Below are 27,216 nucleotides of genomic sequence, written 5' to 3' on the forward strand. Positions count from 1 at the left end.
GCGATGTGTTTAAAGTTTGTTTTTTATATCTTTAAATAGCTCATAATTCCTAAAATCTGTGTGTTTATGATCATAAAAACTCAGCCCATGTAGAAAACTCTATATATGTGATTGCTTGAGCAAGTTGTTTAAGTGAACTACAGAATGGACTTCTGAAAATAAATTGCAGGAGAATGGCAATTTTCAAGTCCCATCTTTTATTCACATTTGATTTGAATGTGTACCTGTGTGTGAAAGAGAGTTTAAGTGGATATGATAACAGCTTCAAGAAGGAGCACATCCTTTCATGTGTTTGTTGGCAATCTGTATATCTTCTTTGGATAAATGTCTATTTAGGTCTTCTGCCCATTTTTGGATTGGGTTGTTTGTTTTTTTGATATTGAGCTGCATGAGCTGCTTGTAAATTTTGGAGATTAACCCTTTGTCAGTTGCTTCGTTTGCAAATATTTTCTCCCATCTGAGGGTGGTCATTTCATCTTGTTTATGGTTTCCTTCGCTGTGCAAAAGCTTTGAAGTTTCATTAGGTCCCATTTGTTTATTTTTGTTTTTATTTCCATTTCTCTAGGAGGTGGGTCAAAAAGCAGCTTGTTATGATTTATGTCATAGAGTGTTCTGCCTATGTTTTCCTCTAAGAGTTTGATGGTGTCTGGCCTTACATTTAGGTCTTTAATCCATTTTGAGTTTATTTTTGTGTATGGTGTTAAGGAGTGTTCTAATTTCATTCTTTTACATGTAGCTGTCCAGTTTTCCAAGCACCACTTATTGAAGAGGCTGTCTTTTCTCCATTGTATATTCTTGCCTCCTTTATCAAAAATAAGGTGACCATATGTGTGTGGGTTTATCTCTGGGCTTTCTATCCTGTTCCATTGATCTATATTTCTGTTTTTGTGCCAGTATCATACTGTCTTGGTTATTGTAACTTTGTAGTATAGTCTGAAGTCCGGAAGCCTGATTCCTCCAGCTTCATTTTTCTTTCTGAAAGTTGCCTTGGCTATTTGGGGTCTTCTGTGTTTCCATACAAATTGTGAAATTTTTTGTTCTTTTGCAGCTCTATTTACAATAGCCAGGACATGGAAGCAACCTAAGTGTCCATTAACACATGAATGGATAAAGAAGATGTGGCACATATATACAATGGAATATTACTCAGCGATAAAAAGAAATGGAGTTATTTGTAGTGAGGTGGATGGACCTAGAGACTGTTATACAGAGTGAAGTAAGTCAGAAAGAGAAAAACAAATATCGTATGCTAACACATATATATGGAATCTAAAAGAAAAAAAAAAGGTTCTGAAGAACCTAGGGGCAGGACAGGAATAAAGATGCAGGGTAAAAAATGGAATTGAGGACATGGGGAAGGTGAAGGGTAAGCTGGGATGAAGTGAGAGAGTGGCATGGACATACATACACTACCAAATGTAAAACAGATAGCTAGTGGGAAGCAGCCACATAGCACAGGGAGATCAGCTCAGTGGTTTGTGTCCACCTAGAGGGGTGAGATAGGGAGGGTGGGAGGGAGATGCAAGAGGGAGGAGATATGGGGATATATGTATATGTATAGCTGATTCACTTTGCTCTAAAGCAGAAACTAACACACCATTGTAAAGTAATTATACTCCAATAAAGATGTTAAAAAATAATAATAATACCTAGCTTATAAGTATTAAGGAAAAAAAATAAAAAAGAAGGAGCACAATTCTGCTACTTACACTTTATGTTTTGAATGGCATTATTGGATACCTTAAATTGTGTTAAAAGTGACAACTATAAATCAGGGAAACACTTCATGCTCGAAATCTTACCTTTTACATTGTTTAAGCTAGTAATTTTCATACAGTGCTAAAGGAGGCTGGCAGTCACCATGAACTCTGTTCACAAAAACATGACCTTACTTTACTTGTAAATCTGTTGGCTCCCTCTCTAGTTGTAGTTAATGTTATCACAGAGAGGTAATTGAACACTGACTGTTCTGTTAGATGTGAAGTCCAGTGGAGACAGATCTATAGGATCAAGGCTGGCTGACATGAAGAGTATCTTTCCCCTTGTGATACATCATGAAAATCAGCCTAGAGTTTTCTATTTGGCTTGTGGGGTTGGGTTTTCTTATTTCTAGTAAGTTCAACTCATTCATCTAAATTATCTGTAATTATGTTTTATTTAGGAAGGTCTTCCATTTTTCATGTCATTAATTTTGTGTACTAAACACAGAGACTGCAATAATTCTACTCACCTCTCATTTGAGCACTACAGTCAGTGTTAACCATAAAGTATTACAAAGTATGGACCTAGTGTTTCCAGAAAAACTCTCTATTAATATAAAACAAAAAATAGATAAAAGGCCTCAAAATCAGCAACACTAACAACAAAAACAAAAACCTTTGGCAAAAACATCTGAGGTACTTTGGTAGACAACAAAATCAAATTAAAAAAGCAGTCTTGGGCTTCCCTGGTGGCGCAGTGGTTGAGAGTCCGCCTGCCGATGCAGGGGACACTGGTTCGTGCCCCGGTCCGGGAAGATCCCACATGCCGCGGAGCGGCTGGGCCCGTGAGCCATGGCCGCTGAGCCTGTGCGTCCAGAGCCTGTGCTCCGCAACGGGAGAGGCCACAACAGTGAGAAGTCCGCGTACCCGCCCCCCCCCCCCCCCACCAAAAAAAAGCAGTCTTGACCGACCAAGCAAGCACTGGGTTCAATGACTCAGTTTGTTTCACCGGAATAAAGAATAATGGTAGAAATTTTATCATTTAAAATTAGCTCAGAAAGCACAATAAGGTGACAACCAAAAACGTTTTCAGAAGCAAAACTTATAATGAAATAAATACCTTTGTAAAGGAGACTGTCTTTATCACATGATTTATGTGTTCTAGCAGGGAGAAACAATCAAGCAAAATTCAAACTGTAAATAAAACCACGGTTTATGGGTTGCTAACACACCTCAGATATCATTGATAATAAAAGTGATATATACTTCTACTTTTTCAAATAAGAATTATGTCCAAATTATATACATTTTCTCTGAAAAATCAAAGGACTTGCTTTTCGCTACGTCTCACACTATCTGTGTAAAACTGTAAGGGAACCAACATTATTTTCCCCATTTTATGAACAGAGAAATTCTGAGGCACAGAGAAATCATAGGACTTTTTCTTCAGTATTTAGCCAGCCAGGAAAAATAAAATAAAACAAGATTTTCTGAGTTTGGTTAGTAGACAATACAGTTACATTCCTGCTGCCCAACTGATTTTATGAAAAGAGGAAGAAATGGCTTCCCGTTTTCCTTCTTTCTTTCCATCCTTAACTCCCTTCTTCTCCTCATTTTTCTTCCTTTCCTTTTATATTTCCCCTCTCCTTTATTTCCTCTCCCCACCCCCTTTTTCATTCCTTCCTTCTCCTTTCCTTTCCCTTTTCTTCTGATACAAAGTTAACAAACCATGTGAAATGGCATGAGGTAGACACATACAGTTCTGATGCTATAATTTTTATTTACTGTCTAATTGAACAAGTACCTACTGAGGCAATACTATGTTCCAGGGTATGCATGTAGCCCAGGAGAGGGAGACAACATTCACTAAACATAAAGACACCACTGTGAACAGTATTATGCATGTGGCTCTGTGTGAACATACAGCAGTGAGAGCTGACCTAAGCCTGTGAGGGGACCCAGGTGAGCAAAAGAAATTAGAGGTAAAATCTGAGGGAAAATAGTAAGGTCGAGTCACGAGCAGTGGGAATAGAAAAGTACTATAGGCATAAGAAGGAGTGTGTAGGAAGGCCCCGACCTGTCAACTAGAATTACAAATAACAATTATTATTTGGGTCTATCTATCACTCCCTTGTTTAAATTCCTTCCCTCTTCACAATAGAATAATAGCATTCAAACTGTCAACATGTCATACAAAACCTTTCATAATTTTATTTACCCACTCTTATCTTCATTTTGTACTCCTGTGAAATGCAAACATTTACAGTTCCCAAACTTGCCACGGTCATTTTAGCCTCTGTAACATTCTGCAGCTCTTCCCTCTCCTACTGCAAACTCACATTCCCCACCACACTACCTCATTTGTCTGACGAGTCCCTACAATGCTCAGTTCAAATATCAACTCCTCTGGACAGGATTCCGAAGCCTTCCTTGAAGGGGTTATACACACACATGAACATCTATACAATAGAACTACTTGATAGTGAACACATCAAGAAGATCTCCTTGAAAAAAAAAGATCAAATAAACAAAAATAAAACGACTGAGATACAAATACCATTGATGGCATTCTAACAATTCATTATGAATTAAACACCAGACTCCCAATTATTTTTGTCAACAATTTTTACGTTTGAGATTTTATGAATCTCAAAGAAAAATTTAACAAATATCAACTCAAGCTAACTTGAGTGATAGACCCCTTTGGACATCTGTGGATAAGACTGTATGGACGGAAATTATAAGACTTTTTAATTCCTCAATGGGTACCAGCAAGTTTAATATTTATAAATACTCCTTATCATATCAGCATTAAGTTTTCCATTAAGCCACTAATGGAAAAACTAAGACAAAATAATTTGGACTCTTAAAATACAAAAATGTGAAAATATCAACATGTTTTAGAAAAGAACGCACATTTTTATTTTCACAATATCTTACTCTGAGGAGCAGTCAGAGGAAAATGAAGTAGGAAAAACCGAGATGAAATAAAGTAAAGTGATCCAAAGAGGCCTTTCTGCTTCAATGCACTTTAAGATTTAAAAATAAATAAATAAATGAGAAAGAGAGAAACAATATATATTGCATATATATCTAGGTGTTCTATAATTTGTGGAAGAGAGAATAAAATCAACCATTTTGAACACCATGGTGGGTGAATACTCACAAGCCAAAAAAAGCACACATATCAATATTAATTTTGTGGGCTCCCACCGAACCCCCTAATTTCTTACTATCTCACCAGCCACTAAATCATATAAAGACTAATGCAGAGATGGTTTTGTTTTTTTAACAATCATGAATTCACTGATTTTCCTTCCAAACTATCCCTAATCGTCGTGAGCGTTATGCGCCTAATATTTATATACTGTAAGCCTCAAAACAGAGAGGAATAAAAGGTTTATCTGTTGACTAACAACTACATAAACAGGAGGTTGTATTTTTTGCTGTTGAAAATTTATTTATGCTAAAGAGCTATTCCACTACCTTTCATAACATGCTTTGGGAAAATTAAATTACCCAGTTACACAAGATGAAATAGACTTCCCCACTAAAATATTGCTGCTTTCATTTATTTTTCTAGGGAAACAAAATTGAAAAAAACAACGCAATTTTATGGATTTGTTCATGATATAGAAGTATAGAGGAATGTAAATTGTATTCCATCAGGACCTGTAGCCACCATTGCTTTAGAAAGATGCATGTCTGTACAATAATAGCAACCTTTCTCTCATTTGGCAAGAAGACAGAGTTCAGGTTTAGGAGACAAAAGATCCTATTCTTTTGTGGTGGTGCACTTTATATTCTGAGCTATTAATTGCTAAGTAAATCCAACTGTGGGAAATCATACAAAACATGCACTACCCCCAAATCAGGAGAAAGCAAAATTTTCTCCTCATTCTCTAAAACCTTATAATAACTCTGATCCTGATTTTCAGTGTGGACAGAAAAAAATATCATCTGTACTGAGGCCACGGATCTTAGCTGACTCCATATTCTACAGTATCCCTGCTGAGAGTGTGAATCACTGCAGAAGTGGTGATTCATGCCCTTTTGTAAAGGTTAGTCTTGCAAATCTTTAAGAAAAGTAAAAAACAGAAAAAAAAAACCCAAAACCCCCAAAACTCAAAAAACAGATAAAGGGAAAAAAAGAGGTGACTGTAGGTTTTTCAGTGAGTGGAAATACAATTTTCCACAATCTATATATTCTACAGGGGTTCATTCTTCTCACAGTTGGTGGCTGTTCTCCCAGGCTGTAAGCCTCAGAGCTCCCAATAACATTAATTGCTTCAAAGTCCCTGCACAGATAAGAGAGGCACATTTCACTGTAGTAGAGCAGTTGGAAGTTAATTTATTATTGTTTTTCTAATAAACACTGCTGGAACATGTGTCAATATCCCTCGTGACCCTGAGTTAGAAATATTAATATATTATTTTATAAAGAAGTATATTTTGGTGGAATATATGTTTTGTTCTACATGAAATATTATCTGATTGTTACAATCTTCTATAAAGTGCAGCATTTATAGAAAATCAAAATCAAAATCGTCAAAGAATATTTGGAGGCTTTGAATATCAGTAATCTGTAATTCTTTTTAATCTTCTCTGAAAAGGACTCGGGATGTTTCTTGCATTTTATTTTGCTGCACCGCACATAAAATATGTTTCTGTGAATTATCTTACATATCTACTTCCATATTATTTAAGCATGAAAAAGAAATTAAAGTTTGGTTCAGGTTATTTCATGTTGATGTTTTCCTACGCCTTGCAGCTGCCTTTTCTCTAATCTGTCTGAAAAGCCAGCTCTAATCCATAATGTACTGACCTGCTATTAGATTCCATGATTTTGGAGATTGATATACATGAGAAAGGAAAGGTCATTAACCAGCCTAAGCGTATGAAGTTTCAGGAGACAGCACATGGGGAAGTATATCATTGCGGTTCCATTATACTCTACTGTCAGTTTCAAGTACACTGCTGTTTCAGGCACATATTTTTTGTTCACCTGAATTTGCAACTGGCCAAAGAACAGACAAAGGTTAATGAGTCTAGGCACTGCTCTGAACTTTGGACAATGTAGACTTCCTGGTTACAGTACTGCCATTCTAAAGCACTCTAGAATCGGAGCATCTTTAGATATATATGTAAGAAAACTCAGAAAATTCTATCTTCATACTGTTCTCTGTGTAGCACAAAATTAAAATGAGCTAGAAAAAAAAAATTAAATCCGGTAAGGCATATTCATTTCAAGCTTTTATAGTTACTAGTGACACCATCTGATAAGACTCCAGACTTCCTTACTATTGCCAGTTGCTGCATCTTTTATAGGGTAGTGTCTCAATTTGAATGATGGTGGGTTAACTGGTGTAAGCTGTTTCACCTCATACATGATTAAATTATCTTTCTTCCTATCTGTACAAGGACTATATTGAAAATACAAGAAGAATTTGGCACTAGGGAAATACATGTTAGTATTTGACAAGTGTGGAACAGTACAGGCAAATATCGATATGTGATGAGGTCATGATAGAATCTAAAAAAAAAATGAGGAAGTTACCTGAATGCTAAGTGGACAGATGCCTAGCTCTTCTTTTGAAATGTCATTCAAACAGCCCTAATATCATTTAATTTTCAATTTTTACATTCATATGGGCAAAACAAGTTTGTATCTAAGGAAATCAAGAAACCCCATTTCTTGCAGTTTTCTGAATCAAAAAATCTAACATGCAACAGTATTAGGAGTTCATATGTGAGTCAAGATGTAAAAATATATTTCAATCTGCATTTTCTGCTTTATGATATATTAGAAATAATGACATATTTTAAAATGTGTCAAACTATGAGAACAAGATAGCAGCTAGAGTCAAAATTAACTTTAAAAACCTATTGAAAATGCATAAAGAAAAAATATCAGAGACCTTTGAACACAGAAAGGATACAGGTCTATTCTAAGTGGGGGGGGGGGGGTGACACAAAATAATGTGAATTCCTAAATTGGAAGCTGGACAGGGAAAGAGGCTATGCTGGTCTTGGTGTGGTTCATGCCTTTTTGACTTCAGAGCAGAGTTGTGGAAGTTATGAACCAGAAAAAAAAAATATGTGGAACTTTTCAACATTATTTAATCCAGTCCCCTTCCTTTAGGTAGATGAACTCCCAAGGCAATAAGAAAGAACTATATAGTCATTGATTCTCTTTTTTTTTTTTTTTTTTTTTGCGGTACCGGACGCGCAGGCTTAGCAGCCATGGCTCACGGGCTCAGCCGCTCAGCGGCATGTGGGATCTTCCCAGACCGGGGCACGAACCCGTGTCCCCTGCATCGGCAGGCGGACTCTCAATCACTGCGCCACCAGGGAAGCCCCATTGATTCTCTTTTAAAGTACTCTAGAGGGGGAAATTCCAGGATATTCCCTCACATACCTTTTCCAGCTTTTATTAGACTCATAGGATGCTTGCATACAAATGAATCTAGAAACTACCAACCAGTTCAAAATGGTCTGCTAAATCTGGCACTAATATTTCTTTCAGTATATTGATGATAGAACATTTTTTCTCTTCTACTTCCCTCAATACATCTACCACTGAATATCTTCCCATTTTTGTCTCATTTTTTAGTTCTTATACATGTTGATAAGTTACCATTTCCCTTTTTCCTCTGACCTTATAATCATAGACTAAAACTAAATATATAATGCTGGTCTGTAATATGTAAAATTAAACCTACTTCATATTTTTTATATTTTACAGTGAAAAAGATATACCCCACGTCTAACTGGATAAGAACAGAATCACAGTCTTAGCGTCAGATTAAAAGTAAGAGATTTCACATTCCTACAAAATTTCTGTTTAGACAACTTCAATGACAAGGAATTGAATAGGACATGATGCAGCCCATACAATTTTCTGGCAGATTTACTCTATCTTTATATAATATTTATCCTTATATAATGTTGGCATTATACACTATTTTGTTTGAAAGTAATTTGGGGGCTTTTCATTATTCCCTGTTAAATTTCATCTTGCTAGATTTTGTCTATCACTCCAATTTGCTAAGTATAACTGGGTATTAATATTATCATCTGGTGTAATTACCGTCACTGCCAGCTTTGTGTCATGCTATCTATGTCGTTATTCATCCATTCACTAACATACTGAAAACCAAAAAGTAAAAGGACAAAATTCTATGGATCATTTACAAATCAGAGGAGAAAATCACCATGCAGGAGAGGTGTTATAATATAGGATGTCTACAGTATTTTCATGATGTGAAAGTATAGATCATTATTGAAAAAATGAAATAAAGTTAGAATGGCCTTAAATCTTTAGAGTTTATGCTAACACTATGATCACTTATCCTACTTATAAGCCCTCACAGACATCAATTTTCCTAGGTAGAAGAGGTGGTCAGTCATCTTTCTCTATGATTTCATGGATGTTGAATGCTTTTTACTAAAATCATATTTCCCCAAGGAACTTTGATACCTAAATTAATACAATCATAGACCTCTCATTCGGGAATAGGCTCTGTTAGAATACAAATATTCTTTAGAGTTAGCATATTAATTAATTAATATTGAAAACATACCTTCACATCAATTAATTTATAGATTTTTTTTCTTCAGCATGGTTTTGGTGAAAGAATAATGAGATACTCTTTATTCTTACAAAGAATTAAGTGATGACTAGAGAAAAAGAATAGACCAGAGGAGAAGGCTGTGTATCAGTATTATTTTTTGTTTTCTTCTTTCCTCATTCTCTTCCTGCAGACTCCATCTTTGCCAGCCTTGCTGGAACCATACAACTTAAAATAATAATTAATCAAGCAGCCTCAATACTTCTTTTTTTCCACATCGGTGAAGTGACTATTGATCATAGCCCATCATCTGTGATGCCTCTCTATTCACAATAGGACACATGTACAAAAAATTCCAAGCTTACATTATCTTTACTTCATTCATCACTTCTTCCCCTCTTTCTGTGCTCCCCTTTTCATTTCACTTACTTCCAGTCTGCTCCCATCTTAAGTTCCTCATTAGGAATGATAGTTAATTTCATGTCTCAACTCAACTGGACCACAGGTTACTCAGATATTTGCTCAAACATTATTCTGGGTGTGCCTGTGAGGATGCTTTTGGATGAGATTAACAACAGAATTGATCAACTGAGTAAAGCAGATTGCCCTCCCTAATGTGGATGGGCCTCATCCAATCAGTTGAGGCCAAATAGGACAAAGAGTCTCACTCTCTTGTGAGTAAAAAGGAACTCCTCCTGCCTGATTGCCTTTGAACAAGATGGTTGCTTTTTGGGGTTTTTTTTGGTTTTTTTTGTTGTTGTTGTTTTTTTCCTGCCTTCGAACTTGAACTGAAACATTGGCTCTTCCTGGGTCTCAATCCTGCCAGCTTTTGGACTGGAACTATACCATTAGGTCTCCTGTTTCTCAAGCCATAGAACTTCTACTAGAACTACACTATCAGCTCTCTTGGGACTCTAGCTTGTTGACTATAGATTTTGAGACTTGTCAACCTCCATAAACACATAAGCAAATTCCTTATAATAAATCTCTTCTCCCACTCATCCTCTTGGTTCTGTTTCTCTGGAGAACCCTGACTAATACATCTGGTAACTTCTGTGTATGCAGCTTTAGAACTAAGCCCTGTTTTGATCTGGGTTCTGTCAGATGCTGCTTGCAGCCTGTCTCCATAGAGAGCTGAGTAGCATCTACCTGGATTGCCTATGGCTATGCTGTTCATGTTTTGAGCAATATTATTCCTTTCTCCCATATCTCTGTGGACCATTATTTGTCTGATCCAGGCTCATATCGCCATACATAGAATGTCCTATATTATCCACACTATTGACTACCTGTAGCATTGCTTTTTTTCTGTGTCTATCTGGGTCTCTCTCATTTACTCATGGATCCTACTTTAAGATCACCATCAATTCACAATGATAAAGTAACTGCAGTTTGTGATTGGACTCTAGAAGTCTCCTGAAAACTCTCCTCTTCCACCGTTCTATTCCTCTGCAATTAAAATAAATCTGTGTGGCAATGATAAGCTTTTTACGTAAGGTTAGTGTTATTTTGCTAGTTCACAACAAGTGCTAAAGATAGAGATGCCAAATAGTCTTTCATCTTATTTAAGGGACCAACTATTAGTCTCTGAATGATGTTTTATAAAGAGTACTGAATTCAAAAAATTTAAAAACAGTTATAGGGCTTCCCTGGTGGCGCAGTGGTTGAGAGTCCACCTGCCGATGCAGGGGACACGGGTTCGTGCCCCGGTCCGGGAAGATCCCACATGCCGCGGAGTGGCTGGGCCCGTGAGCCATGGCCGCTGAGCCTGCGTGTCCAGAGCCTGTGCTCCGCAACGGGAGAGGCCACAACAGTGAGAGGCCCGCGTACCACAAAAAAAACCAAAAAACAAAAAAACAGTTATAAATCCATCTCTTTAACGACAAGTAGTCAGATGGGCACCCAGGTAGTAAATATCAGTAACAATCAGACCTGGGGAGCAAGAGGTTTAGGGGGGGCAATCATCAGTGTTGTGATGCTTATCTCTTCCCCTGAGTAGGTGACCAGAGCAGATTGGGGTTGGGAGTGTAGTTCCAGAGTGAAAACGGTATGAAGATGTGGCCGTTGCCTCTATGGAGATCAAATTCTCAATTAGTGAGGGAAGGGTTAAAGAGAAAGATTTCCCACATTTGCTTGAATTAACATTCACATGTATACCTCAATTTCCAAAAAATATTTTTGTAACGTTTTTGATTCTTTTAAGTTTCAATGAATTTGAATTATACACAAAAAAATGGAATATCCAAAAGGAATACTTTTGAGGAACATTGAAGACTGTCCAGTTCAACAAGCTTGTTTTACAGGAGAGCAAGCAAGCTCTGAGAAATAGAGTTTCTTGCTAAGATCATAGAGCATCCAATCTGTTCCCCAGTTTAGTGGTACCCCAACACAACAGACCGTTTTGTTTTGTTTTTAATAGTTGTGCAGTTTGAGGAGGTTGTTGATTACCCACACTCATGTGAAGCATTTTTGGCCCCCACTTCCCTATCCCTCCAATCCAATTTAAAAGTTTTCATCTTTACACAAGGTAGGTTTTTATTAATTTCTTCAGGAATTAAAAACATCATATATAAATTATCTAAATAATTTGTTTAAAACATACCTGGAGCTTTGCCACAGACAACTGAGCTATAGTTTTGTTTAAAGCATGAATCATTTTCCCTGAGTATGAAAATTTCTTATACTAAACAAGGTGGACATAGCATGCAACTCACTATTTCATATTTTTTATTGGTGCAGTGGGATGTAAAAAAGGACATGCCTCTTTAAGGCCTCAGAAATGGAATCTTTATGGGAAAAAATTGAGAAAGCTGAAATAATCTCAACATTATCTAATGATAATATATTCCCACACTGCTATACTTTTCCACATATAACTGGAAATAAAATTGCAAAACTTTGAAAGATGAAAGGGCACAATCGAAAGGGACAACTTCTCTAGCTTTGATTCCAAATAAAATTAATGGAGATTTTAAAAACAGGCCTCAGATGACCCTACTATACAAAAATAATGCATAGCTATGTATTTTCAATGCAGTTTTGCATTGTGATCATTTTTAGAGACTGAAATGTGTGTCTACTAATACCTTGAGCTAGGAGCAAATTCAACTTGTAGACAAAGTATGCACCACAATATTCTGAATGTTAATTTGTGGTTATAGAACTGTATATATGTCTTTACTACAATTCAAGTATAGGAGACAACATTGAGATATCTTACATTTAACTGTTATATTCAACATACGAATCTTAACAAATCTGTGTTTTTCTTGATTGACGATTATAAAGGGAATTGAATATTTGGAGATTTAGTCTAATTTCTCTCTAGTATTTACCAACTATTCTTGTGAGAGGGTTGACAATAGAAATAAAACGAAACATATATTTGAAAGTTCTAATGTTACGGTAAAAAGCATAAATAGAATACGTACTGGGTTTAGAAGGATTGTGAGGAAAAGTTCACCTCCTCTGATACTTTTATCCAATTCTTGGGGGCCTCCTGGATACTCTTTGTAGAAAATAGTGTGTGTGAACAACCCACAGGTCTGTCGAGGGAGGACCTGAGGAAAAAGAAAAAGCAGCACATCGACACGACTTAATTAAAAGCTCCATCACTGTGTCATGACTTCAGAGTCTGCGAATTTCATTCCTATTGGAGTTCCTTAGCTGATAAAGCCAAAATCTTAATGTAATCAAGAGTTGATGTTGGTGTAATTATGCACATATTAAGAGACTTGCTAAATAAAAGCTATAGGACAGCAGTCCCCAACCTTTCTGGCACTAGGGATGGGTTTCATGGAAGAGAATTTTTCCACAGATTGGGGTGCGGGGTGTTCAGGCAGTAACACGAGCTATGGCGGGGATGGTTCAGGCGGTAATGTGAGAGATGGGGAGCCATGGGGAGCCATGGGGAGCGACAGATGAAGCTTCACTTGCTCACCCACCGCTCACCTCCTGCTGCGCAGCCCGGCTCCTAACAGGCCGTGGACCGGTACCGGTTTGCAGTCGCGGGGTTGGGGACCCCTGCTATAGGACATATAGGTTAAAGCATTTTCATTCATGCCTATAAATCTCACTCACCATCTGAGTTATGTTAAAGAAATGGTAAAAAATAAAAGTCTTCTTAGGGTTGGTTTAATTCAACTATAGAGATTCTCCAGGGTTGCATTTTTCATGGTATTAGACCATTACTCTCCTTGTTTCTGAAATACAGTTTTACATGGTCCTCAGGTTCTGGGATTCAAAACAATGCGTTTTCATCACCCTCGCCACCTTTACTTTGTTTTGTTTTTACTACTCTGAATTGAAATTTTAATCACAGTAGTAGTCAGATAATCTAATGATTGCTTCCTGCATATTCTGTGGTTAATTCTGTTGTACATCTGAATGTTCAGCAGAGAAAGCAAATAAGTAATTTTATTCCAAAACTTATTTTGAATAATAAACTATAATCTAATGGAAAAATGCATCCAATTGCACAGAATAGCTATAATTTTATTTATTCTTTGCTTAATTTCATAACAGTTTGTATTAAATTCAAGGTAAATGAATGTGTGTAGTATTGGTTTAAAGGAATGTTTTTATTTAATAATATAACAAATGGTCATGCTACTCAGTTAAGAAAACTGCTTTCACGTTGCTTTGCAATTATATCAGAGTAATACTTTTTATATCGCCTTGACTTCTATGGACACCATATACTATTATTTGCATTATCAATAGCTCCATTTAAATCCAAGGCTTCTTTACATCTTCTAGTACCAATTTACAATAAAATATTAAAGTTTTATGATTAAAGAATATTGAGTATTAGCTCTGGTTAACATATGTGCTATTACTTTTTCTTTGGTTTTAGATAATTATTAGATAGACAGACAGACAGGTAGATAATTCTAATAGCAATTTGAACAATGGACTGAAAAGATGTAAATCTTTAAAGGAGGGAGAACAGTTTGTAAACCTTTCCTATGATCTTGGCAACTGATGATGAGAACATGACCTAAGGCACTGGACGTGGGGATGGAAGTTTTAAAATGAACTATTTTATCTCAAAGTAAAAAATAGGATTTTTTTCATTCCAATGAATAATTATAAATTCCCATCTAATATTCACTTGGTTTTATTCTCATTTATAGGAGCATATCATTCTTACATCAGATTATTATTTTTTCAGTTAATTTATCTGAAAAGAAAATATATACCTTTGTTTTCATAGTATGCAAGAAAAAGAACAATGAAAAATGCTATCTTAAGATTCTTGAGTGTCTGAAAGCCAAAATAAACTGAGAAGATAAATTTAGCTTTCAGATGCTATTTGTTGGATTCTGTCTGTTGATGGTGTAGTGACTTGAGAGGTGTTTAATAGACATGGAGAAACTCTCCAGAAGTATAAGGTCCCTAGACAAAACTTTAATCCAGAAACTGCAGTGGATGACCTATATGAAGCTTGTTTCCAATATTTTGAGCTTTGCCTTGAATTTGCCAAAACTACCTCACAGCTTAAGAAGCAAGTCTATGGGTAAGCAATGTATTAATGTGTGCCCACCATGGTAGCCAAGGGATTTATGATACTCATGTAAAAGATTTCTGAAGTTAGATTTTGTCTTCATACCACATGTAGATACTAAGAACCTTCAATACACACAGCAGTATATGCTCACCATGATGCTATCGTGAATGAAGCCCTTTCGGTACCGTGCAGGTTTCAAATGTGGATACTCTTCAGTGCTGGTGACCTGAATACCCCAGACCTTCTTCCAAGCTGCATACAGCTGAATATGAACTGGGTAGACCCCTGAGTGATGTGGTGCCACAGCATAGCCCATGTTGACAGGTATTCCATGTTCCTAAAAGAAAGCCAGAACAACATCATATGGAGTGTGGTCAATTGAATTCAACTAAAATTGTTTCCACAAACATCTATGCTAATGATGAGAAATATAAAAACTAATAGGGTAGAGTTTTATAATCCTATGATAGACATAGTAAATACTTTGGGCATGTGGTGTGTAGCTAAGATTAACTCTGAATTTTGAAAATAGAAGGTTTGGGGGGAAGACAGGAAGAAGATATGGCCCTTTCTCAGACAGATACAAAAAAAAAAAAAAAAAAGGTGCCACTTGAGTAAGTACCCAAATATGGAAGACAGAATAGCCCAATGTGGGGGTGTGTGTGTGTGTGTGTGTGTGTGTGTGTGTGTGTGTGTGTCTATGATGTTGAAGACAACCAGAAAGGTAGGTATGAACCATAATGTGATAAGCTTTTACTGTTGACCTAAGGGATTGGGATTTATTCTATTTGAATAGTATAGACAGGAAGCTCTGTGAGCATGGAGGGCCATGATCTGCTCTATGTCTTGGGAAGAAGGATATAGTCACAACATGTTAAGATGAACTAGAAGTGGGGAAGAAATGAATCAAGGCTGTGCATTAGGAAGCTATTACAATGGCGCAGATTAGAGGGCACATGAGTACCTAAACTTGATTGTTGGTGGTCGGATTAAAAGCCTGGGGATAAATGCCACACAAGATTCAGTGATGTTTTGGATACTGACGGTAAAGGAAAAGTGAAGATTGGTTTTGGGTCTTAGCAGCTCAATTTATTTTTATAAAGCCTACTGTTTACTATGAGATGCTTGCCTTGGGTAGACAGTCAACTCTAAAGGAAAAGAGGTATAAATTTAAAACAAGAATATGAAAAAAATTGTCGAAGAATGGTATTATATTGTGAAGTACACGATACAGATCTGCAGTCTTCTAATTTCCGCTTCTTTATATTTCTCCCTTGAAATGCTTATCTGCTTTATAAAGATGCCTTATAGGATTGAATCTCATCAACTGAGGTTATAAATGACAATATACAGTAATACATGAAGGCTGATTGAATCAATAAACAGAACACAAAAGTGTTGACTTGACAATTGCCATTTATATTTTCTATTACATGACACACAGCATAGGAAAAGAATTCAGTTTGGCATAATAAGCAAGTAGTGAATGGGTCACATATCTACAATACCTAAGTCATACGCCACGTTCAATTCAGAAGATGGGCCCTAAATATTTTGCAAGTTTCCTTCATTCTTCCTTTTATGGAATGACCCTCATTGTATGGCCAAATTCACCTCTCTTTCACTAGGAGTATGTGTTTTCTAACATCTATTACAATAAGTGACTGTAGAAAGACTGAATTATGAAACCAATGCTGTAAAGTGATCTGGAGTCTTTGGCTAGGTATTGGGGAAAATTCATTTCTTTGTGTGTGCAGAGGAAAAATACTTCTTCCAGGAGCCTGTATTTTCAATATAAAGCAAAGTTGGAAAAGTCCAGTAACAAAACTACTAGGACTACCAGAGGGAGCAGGCAACTACTGTTACCCTGACACTCACTGGGAAGCATGTACTGGAAAAAGCCTTAGATCTCTGGTTAGTTCCATGTTGCCCAGTGAATTGTCACAAAGTGTTCTGAGGATGAGTATCGCAGGGTAGCCAAGATGTGGATGCACTGGGTATGAGATACAGATGAACTTTCTCATGAGAGAAATCTAAGGTCAAGGGTGTTCAAACCTTTCTGTCTGGTAAATAGAATTTGTATGACTGTTGCTTAGAGAAGTAGTTCTGATTTACAAAAAGGGGGAAGACAATCTGTTATACTCTTATTACTCTTTCAAACGATTCATACCGAGGTTTCATAACTGTCTTGTCCCATGACTAGAAGAATAACAAAATCATCGGTGTATGAATCCTAATAGCCTTCACCAATCATTTTGTTAGTGTCCATTTTTTATCACTGTTTAATATTTTATTTCAAATTTTGGGCCCAGAACACTAGATAAGTGTGCGAATCTTCCAGAAGCAAAGAGATAAAAAAAAAAAAAATGAGAGAATTGAAATATTAAACAGCTGTATCTCTTCAGAAAAAAAAGACATTTCACTTTTGACAGGTAGTTAAATGAACTGTAGAACTTTCATGAAGAAACCAGAAGGTAAAAAGCAATTGATTTGGTGAGTAGGAAGGAAGTAAAAGGATTTTATTATATTTATTGATTTCTGGGAGCTTAATGTTCTACTGCTTATAAGGTCATCTTATCACACTGACAACTGGAGCTCAATCAAAATAGTAAATCACACTAGATAATTATGAGTTTATATTTTTTCAATCTAAATGATAACACAAAATGAAAAGTAATTCCCTAGTCAAACTCTTTTTCTGTTATCAAGGGGCTTTCTATAGAAACCTTCATTCTTTACTGTCCAGAGCTTAAAACACCCTTCCCAGTGACTTGGTAAACTAAAAAGTGAGCTAAACATATATTTACACAAGATCACAAAAATTGCAAAATTTGAAAGACTTTCTAATGTGAATATAGGAAGCACTGGAGACTACAAAATTAGACATGTAAATGACAGAGTAAACTAATTCAAACGTGGCTTTTATTATTTATTAAAACAATGTCTTTGAAAAGATCTAGGAGTTCTATGATATCATAATATGAGATAACACCACAAATGTTTATGGGAAGCTTAACTTGATCATTCCTATTTACATGAAATTCCCAGTTGATTGGAAAATGAGATAATGTGGTAACTTACAGACTATATAAAAACAGGGTCATCATTTTTCCAAAACTAGAAAATATATTTAGCACCAAACATCTAACGTAATGGAAATGATCTCATTTAATTTTTCTTTAATCATTCTTACTGATCCTATCTGCTTGCAATTGCTTAGTACCTGATAGTCATGAAGTGTTTTTACATTCATGTCTAACATTATCCTCATAATTACCCTGTGAGGTGGCCTGGATTATCAAATGTGGAAACTGAGGCTCAGAGAAAGCAAATGACTTACTCATGTTCACAAATGTCAGAGCTAGAATTATACCCAAGTCCTCTAAATTCATTGCTTTTGCCTTTCTACTAGGTTGCTACTACTGTGACCCTCTCTCCCTGCTCCAAGTTAATGACTAGAAGCACTTTACTGACAAAAGGGAATTGATTTTAATATATAGTTCTGAATTGGAACTCCTACCACTCTATTTGTACTTGGGGGGGGTTATAAAGCAAAATTATACATTTCCCAAACTCTGCCGCTATCATTTTTGATGCAAACAAGTTTCAGCCAATTAGAAGTACTTAGGATAGATGTCAGAAGGAAGCAGGTGGGCAGATGCTAAAGTCTGGCAGCTCCTGGCTCCTGTTGCTGGTACGTAAGATCTTTTCTGAAGCAGTATTTGGTGCCCATTTGCAGGGCAGCGGTGAAAACTTCTTGCTTCTGTCAGAGCTCCAGTGGCAGCTTTAAAAGCAGTGGCCCCACTAGGGAACCAGTTCTGTCTGGCTCTGCAAAGTCCCAGAAGAGTACAGCCTAGAATCTGCTCCATCAGCCCTTCCAAAGTTTTTGGAAGCACTTAGATCGCTGAATAAAAACTCCCTTTCAAAAAGTTCCAAATGGCTTCTGCGTCTATCATGGAAATCTGACTGATACAAGTGGTCTTTCCCCTTTCTAATAAGTATAAAAGGTTTAAGAGGTTCCGGTGAGATGTCAGTGGTTGGAAACTAGGAAAACTAGAAGAAGAGTTTGCTAAAGCACTGCCCAGCATTTCTCCAAGAAAACTCATTGATACATGCGAAACACCTATTTGTTTAGCTAGATACTATCATGTTATATATATGACTGTTAAATCCTATGTTGATCAATGACTAGTGTATAGAGAAAATAACTAGGAGACTAGTCTATTTAAATAATAAAAGTCACAGGTGAACCCCATGGCGAAATCCTGTTATAACAAAAGAAGGGGAATGGATTGCACTGAAAGAACATTGCTCTAATGGATTAATTCTGATGACTTGCAAGCACCTTTGTGCCAGCACGTAAAGCAATACCCCTTCATAGGATAAACACGTCCTAATATACGGGCAAAAAGAACTGCAGGCATCATATGCAGAGGCGGAAAGAACAATCTGTGGTCAGTCATTGGTAGATACTCTTTAGAAGACCTGGCACACCATAGAGAACCAGAGAAGAAAAGGAGAAAACTAGGAGTTGGGAGGATTGGACTCATGGACATACAAGAGATATTTCCTACAGCTACCACAAATAGCTGGACAGTAGCCTGAATAATGGTTGGAGGTCCTGATACAGAGAGGAGAAAGAGCCAGACAAATGGCAGTTTTCCCTATTATTATGACCTTCTGTTTACACTCCAGGAGATATGGCTTGTGAAACTAGACCTAATACATTTAGGATGGTTTAATAGTCCCAGTGTTAGCACCATGACTGGCACATTGTTGGTGTTGAATAAATATTTTTTAAAGGAAATAGCAAATAAAATTTTTTATTAAATTCATCATAGAAATTTAATAAATGAATAGAAAAGAAAAATAAATAAAATGATTTTTGCATAAATGAATGTACTTGTGGTAAAGAGATAGTTCATTGAACAGTAACTTTTTTTTTTTTTTTTTTGCGGTACGCGGGCCTCTCACTGCTGTGGCCTCTCCCGTTGCGGAGCACAGGCTCCGGACGCGCAGGCCCAGCGGCCATGGCTCACGGGCCTAGCCGCTCCGCGGCATGTGGGATCTTCTCAGACCGGGGCACAAACCCGTGTCCCTGCATCGGCAGGCAGACTCTCAACCACTGTGCCACCAGGGGAGCCTGAACAGTAACTTTTTGAACTTAAAGTATTGATTTGTCTTCCTAAATATACAATTTCTAGGGAGTGACACTGGTGCTAAAGGAAACAGATCTCATTATCTAATTTTCCTTTTAATAAGGACAATGTGGAATCACTTGTCAACTTTGAGAATGATCCTAGGATCATTGATTTTGCACAGTGTTTGGAACTGAAATTGTCTTCTGTTTTCATAAGTGATAAAAGCAATGACTGTGTGACCCTGGAAATTGGCTGGGTCAGTCCTTACACTTTTTGGACTGAAGCCTAGTAAATGGTGACCAATCTCTGGAGAGCTCTGTGTTACAAATGGATTTTTCTTTTGAAATAGGAATAGCACAGCAATAGTATTTCTTCTATAGTGTGAACTTTCCAATTCTAAGTAGAGCTATTTTGGGCAACTGAGACACATCCCTTTAATATTCTTGACCCTGCTGAAGGTCTTCTTAGCTGCTTGAAAAGAACTAACACAAAGACTAAGGAAGTCTTCATTCACACTGTATAAAATGTGGTTGATTAAGCATTTTCATTGCTAACTTTTGGTATCCAGAAGTCCCACTTCATTGACAATCATTCAATATATATTTATTATGTATAATAACATACTAGGAGCCATTTGTTGCAGAGGATACAGCATTGAACAAACAGACAGAAATTCCTGCCATAGGGAAGCTTATATTTTAGTGGGGTGAGACCAAGATTACACAAAACAAGTAGGTAAATTGTATATTATATTAGAAGGGCTAAGAGCTACTGGGAAAAATAAAGCAGAGAAAAGGAGAGGAATGAAGGGGTATGGGTTGCAATATTAAATAGATTATTCATGGAGAAGGTAATATTTTGAAACAAGGTCTAAAGTTGTAAGAGATTAAGCCATACAGATAACTTGGAGAAGATCATTCCAGGCAGAAGGACAGTACATACATTGTTGTGAGTTGAAAGAACCTCAGGTATTTTTGAGGAAGAATAAGAATTCAGTTGCTTTTGGAGCAGTGTTAGCAAAGGGGGAGAGTAGCAAGAGATAATGTCAAGAGGTGGCACTGCTGCAAGTAGCCTTGTCAGTTATTTACTGAACAACTCCAGGGGGCACCATTCACATCGACTATGCTTTTACAGAGGTTGTATGATGCAGTATCACTGACAAGAAGGAATCGGTGCAGAGCATTTAAGTCCTTAATGTGCCACAATAAGGATGTTGGTATTTACCTTGAATGAGATGAGAAGCTACTGGAAAGTTCTGAGCAGACAGATGATCTAGACTACAATTTAAAAAAAAAAAATTCTTCTGGCTTCTATGTTGACAGCTGACTGAAAGGAAGTAAGGAGGAAAGTAGGAGCCAGTTACTAGGTCTTGGTAACAATCTAAGTGAGAGATAGTGATAGCTTGGACCAGGGTGGGGACAATGTAACTGGTGAAAAGTGATTTTATTCTGGATATATTGTGAAGGCGGAGCCACAGAATTTGATGATAGATTGAATATGCAAGATGAGACAAGGTGCTCAACTAGAAGGATAGAATTTCCATCAAGTGAGTCTGGAAAGTTTAAAAATTAAACAGGTTGGGCTTCCCTGGTGGCGCAGTGGTTGAGAGTCCGCCTGCCGATGCAGCGGACACGGGTTCGTGCCCCGGTCCGGGAAGATCCCACATGCCGCAGAGCGGCTGGGCCCATGAGCCATGGCTGCTGAGCCTGCACGTCTGGAGCCTGTGCTCCACAACGGGAGAGGCCACAACAGTGAGAGGCCCGCGTACCACAAAAAAATAAATAAATAAATAAAAAATAATAAAAAAAATTAAACAGGTTTGGGGGAGAAAGGACATATGTTTGACATTAGGCATTCAATTGGATGTCTAATGTCTTCCCATTCAATTGGGAAGTCAAATAAATAAGTTTAGCATTTAGAGGAGCAAGTTCAGCTGGAGAGCTCAAGATATCAATTTTATTTAAAGTCATAAAACTCATTAAGATCACCAACAGAATGAATGTGTAAACAGAGAGAAGAGGAAGGCTAAGTCTTTGGGACAGATTAACATCAAGAAGGCAGAGAGGAGAGAAGAAATCCAGAAAATACACTCAGAAAGAGTATTGCAAGTGAGATGGGAGGAACACCAGGAATTTCCAAGGAGAACTAAGAATTGCCCATTGGGTTTAACACTGGATGTCCTTTAATGAACTGGAAAAGAGAAGATCTGGTGGAGTGGTGAAGGGCAAGAAAATCAGAGTGGATTTAAGAGAGTCTAGAGGGAGCTGAAATGGTGAAAGTGAGTATAACAACGATTTTAAGAAGTTTTGCTAAAATGAAGAGTCAAGAAATGGTGCTGTAGTTGGAGAAACAACATAAGCGCAGGACTATCTAAAGATGGGAGAAATAGCTGCATGTTTATAGAAAGGGTAATGATTTAGAAGACAGGGGAGAACTAATGGAATTACAGTTTTTTATATTATATAATTAAAATATATATATATTTTTAAAATTTTAAAATTTTTGGCCAAACCCAGCGTTAGCGTTTATTTCATCCTCAAGACCCTAGGAGGAAGGTAGTGGTAATCCCGTTGCAGAGGCCAGGGAAGCTTGCTGATGTCACGCAGCTGGCGTGGGTCTGGGCTCGGGCTGAGAGGCCAGAGCCTGCACTCCCGGCCACTAAGGTGCTGAGTAGGGTCGTGGGAGTTGGGAGTACCTGAAGCCTGGAGTCCGCAGGGCTCTGTGGGCGCTGAGCGGGTGGGCCCAGTGGCCTCACTGCTCGGTGACCGGGCGTGATCATCCACCGGAAGGGGTAGTAGCGGTAGTCGGCCGTGACCTGTGTGTGGATGTTCTTCCGCCTGAAGCCCGCCTTCAGCAGGGCGGACACCTGCGTCTCTTGGAACACGGTGGTGATGTCTGAGTAGTACTTGGACTTCATCAGCTCCCCCAGGAGGTGAGGTTGCAGTAGGTAAGGATGCTCCCTGGCTTCAGCAGGCGGAAGGGCATGGTCCCTAATGAGGTTGAACTGGTGTGTGTGCCAGGTCCCCTCACACAGCGGGTACGTGTCGTACAGGATCCCATCAAAGTGACTGTCTGTCAGGGGGGGCGCCACAGGCCTTTCAAGGGAACCACCTTGCGGGGAGGCCGCTGAGCCCAGTCCTGGAGCCGCTGGAAAACTTCGTCTTTGCATTCAACGATCCAGTGCGTCGATGTGGGCCTCCTGCACCTTCGTAGCTGTCATGGCCGCACCGAAGCCCACCTCCAGGACCTGGCCCTTTCTGGAGGCGGCGGCGGCCGCCAGCGCTTGCAGGTAGGGGTCTCCCAGCTCTCCATCGCCAGCTCGCCCAGGATCTGCAGGTGCGTATCCAGCCCCGCGCGAAGACGCGGGTCGCGGCGCTGGCGCTGGTGCTGTGCGCCGCCCAAGCTCTGGATGCGCAGGGCCAGGTCCCTGCCGGGCCTTCTGGGCGGGGCCCTGGAATGATATTCTCGAACAGTTGGGAAGGGACGTGATTGAGTGCAAAAGGACAGAATTTGGTCTTTGCATTTCTAGCTCTTTTATTCGTTGTTTCAAGACAGGAACCAGGATTGTGTGCTGCCCTCACAGCATGCCAAGCCACGACGAATATTTAGGTCACTGTTAACACAGTTTATGGTAATAAGGGGTACCTACATATTCAAAAAGATTGTACTAAATAATTAGGACCACTTGAGTAACTAGCTCTGAAGATTATTATAATTTTTATGTTTTCTTTTCTGTATAGACATGCTCACGTTTCAAATTAAAATCAAACCTATTATTATATTTACATTTTGTTACCACCACGTTGAAGTAGTAGTTGTAGTAATGGGGCCATGTGGAAGTCCTCTTTCAATTGCTTGACCTTTTTTTTTTTTTCAGTGAAATAAGAAACTCATCAGTTGAGAATTAAGATGGGGCAAGACCTGTAGTAATTTGCAGAAAGAGAAGGTATGAAACAGTGATTCAGGAGAGTAAGATTGTGAACAAAATAAGGACTTGCTGTGTAACTTCTGGGCAGTATTGAGCTCCACTTGAGGTCTGTGGTCATGGTTTTAAAGTGAGAACAATTAAGTGTTGATCTAGCCACATTAATTTTCGGGGGTACAGGAGTGGACTAGGTAGAGATTTGGATTTAAAAGGAGTTGAGACTTTGCAAGGGAGTTACCTTTACCAAGTTGAGACTTTGCAAGGGAGTTCTCCTTTACCAAGAAATGTAAAGGAGTTCAGGGAGGATTCAAGAGAATGCTTATAATGATGGGTTCTTGAGAAGAGCTTAATAAAGAGGAAAGCAAAGACCTGTGAAGAGTTTGGGGCAGCAAAGATGTGATATCAGGCTATCTCAGGAAATACTATATCTGCATTTTAGTACCTTTCTCTTCATTGTTGCCTCTGCTGCATGGAAAGATCTAGTTCTAGATGTAAGTTAGTGACAAGAGAAATGATACCAGATAGTAAATATTTAGAGCTTCTAACAATGCCTTTAACCTGGAAGGAATAACATTCAAGATTCTTTGTAAATGTGTTAAGAGATGGAAACAAGAATAGTATGATCCATTCCATTATGATATTTCTATAGTTACTATAAGCAGAAACGTGCAAAAAGAAGGTACTCAAAATAATTTTGCTTAATACAAATCACAGCATTTTCACAATACGTTCATCTGTAATTTTATCTCAAGTAAATAATGTAACTAACTTACCTTCCCATATATTTCCATTCTTAGTACCTCAAATATCTATACACAGCAAGTATTAAATAATTTTTAAAAATCTTCTACCTGATTGCCTATGTTAATGAAATAAAGCTCTGGTTTAGATGAAATGGCTAGGGGTGTGTGTGTGTGTGTGTGTGTGTGTGTGTGGTAGACAAGTAGAGGAGGGCAACTTGTCCTTTTTGAAACTGGCTGGAATGTCCTTCATTTAAAAATTTTGCTCACATTTCCTAACTTTTTGGATGCTTCCACAGTTATATAGCTGATGGTTTAGAATCATTAATTTAAATGCATCACTTTGCAGAAATAGATTTGCATAAACTATTACTTACTCTGAGCAATGGAATATATTTCTAATATTATTTTTGAGTCAAGCTGAGATTTCCCTTAGGAGTCATTTTTCCCCTTAATGCCAGCTTAATGCATTTATGGAAAAATGCTTTAAACATTTGGTGTAGGAATGAGCCATCCCTCTGGTTGTAAATTTTCTCCCCCACCTCCAAAATACAAAGGATTATTACATGTTGTCCTCTGTGACATCCTGTGCCTTCTCTAAGAGTTAAAATAATTCCCATCCGTGATTGTTTCCAATTTTGTGGAAACTTTACTACCATGTGAAATAAATTTCATCAGACAAAAAGCTTATGTTAATAAATGGTACGTATATAATAAAAAAACTTAAATAAATTATGATGACTTAAGTAACTGCCTATAAAGATGGGTAAATTACTATATGTTTCTGTAGACATGCCATACCAAATATTATACTTCCATTTTGTTATCTTCATGTTAAAGTGGCATGATATTTGGAAATCAAAGTTTCAATACAGTTTTCATCTCAAAGCAACTCCAGTTCAAGCCCTTCAGTTCTCCTATATTATTAACCAGCTTTAACGCTCTCCACTGTCAACATGTTTGAAAACAATTTCTCATATTGCTCTGGTTACTGCAGAAGTGACTGCATGGAACTGAAATGTTGACTCTGAAGAGGTGATTACAGAATGATGAAAATGTTCAGCCCCTACCGATAAAGCATAAAAGAAACTATCTAGCTGAATTTTTCAAATTGAAAAACAAAAGAGAATAAAAGAAAAGAAAACGAAAAACATGTGATAACTACTGCCTTTGATGGATTATCCAATTTGAATAGGGTATACTCAGTAGAGCAGGAGTTAAATTTTTTAAAAAATCTTGCAAACCTTGGCTTTTGATTAGCTCACAATCATTTATTAATTAAAAACAAGTTTGGTCATTGAAGCAATAAAATGAAAATCTGTCACTGAAAGTTAATTATGCTATTATTAAGCATTCTAAGAATTCACTCACAAAACTGCTATCTAATAATTGATTGATAATTAGGCGTAAAATTTTCACTATCAACACTTCTTAAAAAGTGTTAGGCCATGTTTAGGGTATTCTATATAAATATTCCTTTGAAGGGTCTACAAATTTTAGACAATGGGGCAGTTTGGATGTAGGCAAATCTCAAAACAGCTTAAGAGAAAAAATGCAATGGAAAAGCACTGGATAGGAAATGGTCAAACTTTGCATCAGAAAAGCAAGAAACAGTGGATTGAGAAAAAGAAAAGTGCTTATTTTTCTTGAGTAATTGGAAATCCAGAGATGAGTGGTTGGTTCAGAAGTTCAAGAATGCCAGAAGTGAGGTCTCTGATTCTCTTGGCCTTTCCTTCATGTTTTAGATGAATGTCTTTGTTCCAGCCAATAGGACCACATACTAGGCAAGAGAAAGGAACAAAGGCAAAGTGCAGAAGGGCAAACATCAGCCATCTCTAACCTGCTTTCCTGGAAGTTCCATACCGTGACTTACTTTTATATCTAATTGGCCAGAACTATGTTAAATGCTCTCTACCTGAAATAAAAGCTGAAAAATCTGTCCTCTAGCTAGACATTTTGGCTCCACAAGCAAACTTTGGCTTTATTCACTAGGAAGAGTGTGAAAATGGGTACTGAGTATGCATTCAGAAGTGATGACCAAGTATTAATCTGTACCCTACCAGAATGTAGAAATAAGAATTCTCATGCCTTGTTGCTAAGCAGCCCACTTCCTAATCTTATGTATAAAAGGCACATAAGAGTCCTGATCTAGGAGGTAAACAGGAGAGCAGTAGATTAGAATACATTAATTAGGGGAGGTGTTATGAGACTCTGGAGAACTGGAATTTCAGAAGGTAGAGTTCTAAGCAAAAGTGATCAGAACAGTTGGATTTAGGGTCCCTGAGGCCCTGAAACCTAGAGGGAAAAGTTCCTTCATATTCTGGCTCCACATGAACTACACGGGCTCATTTTCTCTTAATTCCCAACTCAAAGCCTCTTCTGACACCAAATCAATTTCTTCTTTTCTTCAATATTTTATGCTCCTTTTGGAGATTCATAAGGGCAAGAATTATCAGAAATGTATTTTATGTTCCACAAATTTCATATTTCTAAGGACACAGCAAGTTACCAATAATCATTATGGCTAGATGTACATTAATTAGGGATTCATGAAATACTGTCCATTATTATGATTCCAATTTGACATACCTTCCTCTGCATCTTTATAGGTCAAAGTGTGTAGGTCAAAG

At 37.6% G+C, this 27,216-nt stretch overlaps 1 protein-coding gene and 1 pseudogene across 2 annotated transcripts in view; both read right to left on the minus strand.

Moving 5' to 3' along the window:
* The window catches only part of LOC132425574 (bifunctional heparan sulfate N-deacetylase/N-sulfotransferase 4), a 244,608-nt gene that overhangs the window by 98,549 nt on the left and 118,843 nt on the right, over nt 1–27,216 (minus strand). For both annotated transcript variants that reach the window (XM_060011843.1, XM_060011842.1), the window contains exons 4-5: nt 14,932–15,117; nt 12,703–12,831 (exon numbers count right to left, since the gene is read on the minus strand). In XM_060011843.1, the coding sequence (XP_059867826.1) occupies nt 12,703–12,831; nt 14,932–15,117 (315 nt within the window). The remainder of the gene's footprint in view (nt 1–12,702; nt 12,832–14,931; nt 15,118–27,216) is intronic.
* On the minus strand, nt 22,458–25,544 carry LOC132425663 (guanidinoacetate N-methyltransferase pseudogene; annotated as a pseudogene).

Source organism: Delphinus delphis, chromosome 5 (genome assembly GCF_949987515.2).
Source record: "Delphinus delphis chromosome 5, mDelDel1.2, whole genome shotgun sequence".
NCBI classification, from domain to species: Eukaryota; Metazoa; Chordata; class Mammalia; order Artiodactyla; family Delphinidae; genus Delphinus; species Delphinus delphis.